The following is a 5,508-nucleotide window of genomic DNA, read 5'->3' as shown; positions in this document are numbered from 1 at the left end:
ACAACTGGTACTGCCACAAATTCCCCGCCGCGAGGCAGCCGGAGAACCTGGGCCGGGAGGATGGCTGCTCCAGAAGCAGAGCCCCCCAGCTGGGTGGCCCCAGCAGGCCTGCGCCCCTGCTGCTGTGTGGGCTGTCACCTGGGGCTCCGCTGATGCCCGCCGAAGCAGGGGGGAAGGAGGCCACCTCCCAGCCTGACATCTGCATCCTGACCTTGGCCATGATGATTGCTGGCATCCCCACCGTGCCCGTCCCAGGCCTGCGGGAGGAGGACCTGATCCGGGCAGCTCAAGCTTTCATGATGGCCCATCCGGAGCCGGAGGGGGCTGTGGAGGGGGCCCAGTGGGCACAGGCGCAGACCCACATAGCCTCTGGGCCGATGGCCTTAGCAAGATCCCGGAGGGGCCAGCCTCCTGGCTCCTACTTGTAGCTGGATGAAATAGCACCAGACACAGAGGGTGGCTTCTCCGTATGGTTTTTGGGCAGGCAGGGTTGGTGGTGCCTATGGCAGGGACTGGAATAAGGTGGTGGTCTGAGCCACTCTGACAAATACTGGCCCATTCAGGGCCCAGACTCCAGGAAGTTCCCAGAAACCATTAAGCTGGGAGATGGGTCTTTGATCAGAGTAGTTACAATGAGAACTACTGAGGTAGGCGGCCCTGCTTAAACAGTGGAGGCTTCTTTTGTACCCTTTTGGTATTCCCATCAGAATTCTTGTGCAAAGCCCTAGGCAACGTGCACTTTTCTCTTGCCTTTTGTTTCTCACTCTGCTGAGGGCAGGTGATGAGACCATAGGCAAGGAAGGAACATAAACTCTTATTTGAGCACCCACTGGGAATCAGCCCATCACATTCCCATTCTCCTCTCATCTTACCAGTGCTCTGGGAAAGCTCCATTTTTACAGGTGAATGAATTGTGGCTTAAAGAGGTGACTTGCCTCAAGTCCCAGGACAAGTAAAAGGCAGCACCAGGCCTCAGAAAACAGACAGGGAAGAAACCAGAATTTGCAATGTAATGGAAGACTCTATAGAGTCTAGTCGTTCTATAGTATTGGGGTGGCCAAAAAGGTCATTTGGGTTTTTCCTAACATCTCACAGAAAAACCCGAACATTTTGGCCAACCCAGTATTTCCTAAACTTCCTTCTATGAGACAAAAAACTAGACAAGTGCTAAAACAGACAACATTCACTTTAATAACCTCAGGATGGGGGGAGCTTGGCAGGTGGTGAGGCTGAGAGCCTGGCTCTCAGCCTCTGGGGGGCCTTTTCCTCTGTGGGTAAGGTGTCGTCTCATGACTGTGGAAGCTCTTACCAAGTCCTAATCTTCATCTTCACTCAGTGTCTTATCTCTTATCCTAGAGCAGGTATTACCTGTTAAGGCCCTTGAGCTAAAAATGGGTTTTACTTTCTGAAAAGGTTGTTAGGGAAAAAAAAAAAAAAAAACCACACAACAAAGAAGCAGGAATATACAACAGGCTGTAAGTGCCCAGCAAAGTCTAGGATACTGACTACCGGGCCCTTTACGGGACAGCTTTGCTGCCTCCTGTTTTAGGAATCTAGACACATGGGTAGCGGGCTGCAGAAGAGAAGACCTTTGTGCTTCTTCCCTGGAAGGAGGGTCTGAGGAAGTATAGCAGTGAGTATTGGGGGAAGGGTGTGTGTAGGGGGATGTAAGTGATACACGAGGATAAGCATCATGGGTAATCAGAGTTGTACCTGCTCATAAGGGCCAATCCAGCTGTCGGCCAGCTCCCGCAGAGTGCTGTACCGCCGTTCAAACTCCTCCTGGCTGCAATGCTGCAGGAGCTGACTCACCTCCTCTGTGAGGAGAGCCACAGCCAAGCGCTTCTCCAGGGTCTCACTCCATGTGCTTTCCAGGATGTCACTGAGGTTGGGGGCACAGCCTGCCGTCCACTCAGCAGGCAGCATGTCGGGCTTGAGCTCCTGGCGGTGGGCGCTGAGCATGGCCAGGATGTGACGGCAGGGCAGGCGGAAGGCCTGGTTGAAGTAGCAGCTGCAGCTGGCTGGGGGCTGGGGCTGCCCCCTGTGGGTGTCCTCCAGGATCTGTATGTTCACCTTTTCGGAACCCGAGCCGATGAGGTGCATGGATTTCTGGACCACAGCAAGCTCGCCCAGGCAGAGCTGGGCGGCTGGCCCCGTGCAGATGGCATTAAGTGAGTGCTGGATGCGGGCTTCCACCAACTGCTCCACTTTGGGGCTTTCAGGACTGCCCTCCAAGGGGGTGTAATGGTTCGGGGGACTCGGGCCCAGGTTGAAACTCACCTTGTCTCCCGAGTTCTGCTGCAGGTACTGCAGCAGGGCGCTCATGCCTTTTTCCACCACTGGGGTGGTGCCAAAGAACTGGCTGAGGAGGCGGGTGGTGACCTCCAGGCCCTGAAAATAGCGGCTGCTCTCGGCTTGGCTTCTCCAGCGATGGGCCAGCCAGATGCGGTCGTTGAGCAGCCAGTGTGAGTGGAGCGCGGGCAGCTGGGCTGGCGGGATGCAGGTGCTCAGCAGCGTGTACAGCTTCCGCAGGTTCCCAGCTGTGGCCGAGCACATGGTGCTCCGCAGGGCAGTCAGGAGCAGCCTCTCCACTGGCTGCTCGAGGGCCAGTTGACAGAACTTGCCCTGGAGGAACTTACAGATGTGGAAGGCCGAGAGCAGGACCTCAGCTGCGGGGAACTCCATAGCGAGGGTGGGCAGCAGGAGGAAGTAGGGATCTACCAGAATGGTACAGACTCTCTCCCATGCTGGGTTAAACTTCTTGAACACCTGGAATATATGGGCCAAGGCTTCAGCATCCTCCTTGGCAAGAATGGCAAAGTAGACTGCGCGGGAAAGATGACCCTCCAGCGGCACCCGGGGTCCATCCACCAGGAAGGTGTATAACACCTCACCCCTCGGGTTATAGGTCCGGTGGATAAATAAGATCTCAGGAAAATGGGTAAAGACCCTCTGCATATAGCAGCTCTGATAGTTGAGGGTCTCCAACTGGGCAGTCTTATTAAGCTGGTAGAGCAGCAGAGGTGGGCTTGGGTCCTCAATCAGGAGCTCATTCAGCACTGTCAGTGCCATGGGGAAGATGGGAAATGTCTCGATGCCAAGGTCAAAATATTTGCTCTGTGCGGCCGCCAAACAGAAGGCTCCCACTCTCTCAAGCTCCAACTAAGTCAAGGCTTGAGGCTAGGCTGTAGACCCCAGATCTTAATCCAAAGATGGGCCTATGGAGAAGAAAAGAGCTTTAAGGAGCCAGTAGGGGTTTGGCTCTTCAATTATTCACCCAGACAATACTTTATTCCTTAACTGTGTATCAGCACTGTTCTGAAGGATATGCAATAAACATGTAAACAAACAAGGATGTATCAGATAATGAAGTTTATAAAGACCCTAGAATGGGGTAAGGGTAGGCTGGAGGAGGGAAGGATGCCTTAGCCAAGGTGGCCAAGTAAGCCCTCTCTGAGTGGTGGGAGGATGACTTGGAGCTGAGAGCTAATTGATAAGAAGTCAGCATGGAAGGATTTGGTGCCAGGAAATTTCAGTGAGTGTGAAGGAATATTTAATATTCTCCTTAAATATTTAAAATATTTGTACAGCACTTTGTATTTACTTCTTGGCCTCCATTCTTTCATTGGTACTGGTATATACAAGAGAACTGCAATTGCTCCAGACTTACTGTGTGATCTTGGGCCGGTCAGTGATCCCTCTGAGCCTCAATCCCTTCAACCGAAAACAGGGTTAACAAATGTTCCTAAGTTTTTCCTCCCTCTACGTTAATCCCTCGATTAACTGTAATACTTTATTCAAATGTTTCCTCTATTTAGTTCCTCAAACCGGTTACTGTCCCCATTTTACAGATGAGAAACTGAGGCTCAAAGAAGTTAAGTGACTTGCCTACCATCACTCAGTAAGTAGTTGGAAGCTGTCTTTGGCTCGGGATTCTGACAGCTTGCCACAGTAAAAAACCAGAGACAGAGAGGGGATACGGCCTCTGACCTCTCACCTCTAACCCAGGTGGCAGGATGTGGATGTCTGACGTTCGCATTCGGGGTCTGGCCAGAGCCAGAAGAGAAGTCAACCTCCCACCCCTTTGGGGGCTGTGTCATGGTGACTACGGTCAGCAGCTGCCTCACACCACCCCTTCAGGAATTACTCACCACAGCTTGGCTCCGTCGCCATTTCTCCCTATTTGACCCTGCCTCTGACTCTGACTGACCTCTAGGCTCACCAACCGCGGTGCCAGCTTCCCGTGACTCGGGCCAATGGCCTGAGGAATTCGCTTTAGGACTTTGTGGCAACGACCAATCATAGCCCGGTAACTTGTGGGCGGGCGCTGTTACCAGGGTTACGAGGGGCTCGGCTGGCGGCAACCAATGAAAGTCTGAAGACACTAGCATCCTTTGGAGTCTGAACCCTGAAGCTGAAACTGCGGAACCACACATCTGGGAAGAGGGCTGGAAGGGTGGGTGGCTGGAAGGGTGGGTGGCTGGAAGGGTGGGTGGCTGAAGGGTGGGTGGCTGGAAGGGTGGGTTACTATGGAAACTCCCTCAGAGGCCAAAAAACAAAAGGAAAATAAATAGCAGTGTTTCAAAAAATTTTTTTTTGTCTTTTCTGGTCAAATTCCAAAGCCCCAGGAGGGTAGGAAGTGGTGCCTGTGTGATTGTACTGTGTCCTCTGTCTTATGGGGAGGCTGAGGCCCAGGTCTCAAATTTTGCTTCTCCAACAAGGGTCAGAGGGGCCCAACTCTCGGAATTGAGGAGATCGAGATCTTCTTGAGAGAGCTGAGCTTGGGTATTGCTCAGCCCAACCCCTCCAGTATTTTCCAGGCAAGATCCAGAATAGTGTTGTGACTGTTAAGGTCATGGTGAACTAGTGCAAGAAGCAGGATTGACTCCCATCTTTTGACCTCAGTTCCGTTGAAGATGGTTCTTCGAAAGCTGGGAAGCTACCAGGCTTTAGGTGACTAAGGTTACAAACTAGCAACAGCAACAAAAGTCTGTGTTGATGCTTAAATCTCCATTGAATCTAGAAGTGAAACTGGAATTAGAACATGCCAATGGATTCGTTTTTGCAGATGAGGAAACTGGGGTCAAATTAAGGACTTGCGCACAGTCGCCCAGCAAGTTGAGGGCAGTCAAGTCTTGGACCCAGGTTTCTTCCCTCCCAATCTATTTGGCTTCTTTGGGCTAGAATATGAGGCAGCCTGAAGTCAATGTTGAAGACTTGGTTGCAGGAAGAGGATGAAGCAAGGTAAGGATCGCTAATCATTGAATTTGAGGCATTGGACTCTATTTGGCTGCACAACACCCAGATTCCTTCCCTGTTCAGGCAGAACACATTTCTCTTGCTTATTTGCTTTTATTTAAAGAACAGAAACAAAACAAAACTTTAATATGAGTAAAAATAGGTACAAACAAATTCTTTGTAAAGAGCAGCAACAGCCAAGTAGCACACTCCTTTCATATAGTCCCTGAAACCAGGTCTGTTTTATCTCCCCCTATCCTGGGGCTGGGT

General features: G+C 51.6%; 2 protein-coding genes across 3 annotated transcripts in view; one reads left to right on the top strand and one right to left on the bottom strand.

Moving 5' to 3' along the window:
• Positions 1-463, top strand: part of SPATA25 (spermatogenesis associated 25) — a 1,219-nt gene extending 756 nt beyond the window's left edge. The window contains exon 3 of the mRNA XM_010835110.1: positions 1-463. Coding sequence (XP_010833412.1) covers positions 1-428 — 428 coding nt within the window. The 3' untranslated portion in view covers positions 429-463.
• A 705-nt stretch (positions 464-1,168) lies between these two features.
• Positions 1,169-4,433, bottom strand: ZSWIM1 (zinc finger, SWIM-type containing 1). Of its 2 annotated transcripts, none has more exons than XM_010835036.1 (2): positions 4,152-4,233; positions 1,169-3,218 (listed from the first exon to the last, which is right to left on the bottom strand). In XM_010835036.1, exon 2 carries the CDS (start codon positions 3,070-3,072, stop codon positions 1,702-1,704), a length of 1,371 nt encoding a protein of 456 aa, XP_010833338.1. In that variant the 5' UTR covers positions 3,073-3,218; positions 4,152-4,233; the 3' UTR covers positions 1,169-1,701. The 2 variants fall into 2 exon arrangements, with proteins under 2 accessions (XP_010833338.1, XP_010833339.1); XM_010835037.1 differs by having other exon boundaries at positions 1,647-2,769; positions 4,152-4,433.
• Between the last annotated feature and the right edge of the window lie 1,075 nt (positions 4,434-5,508).

The sequence above is a fragment of the Bison bison genome, unplaced genomic scaffold (assembly GCF_000754665.1).
Source record: "Bison bison bison isolate TAMUID 2011002044 unplaced genomic scaffold, Bison_UMD1.0 scf7180017864038, whole genome shotgun sequence".
NCBI lineage: Eukaryota > Metazoa > Chordata > Mammalia > Artiodactyla > Bovidae > Bison > Bison bison.
Note: the sequence above shows the minus strand (reverse complement) of the source record. Positions and strands in the feature narration are given on the sequence as shown.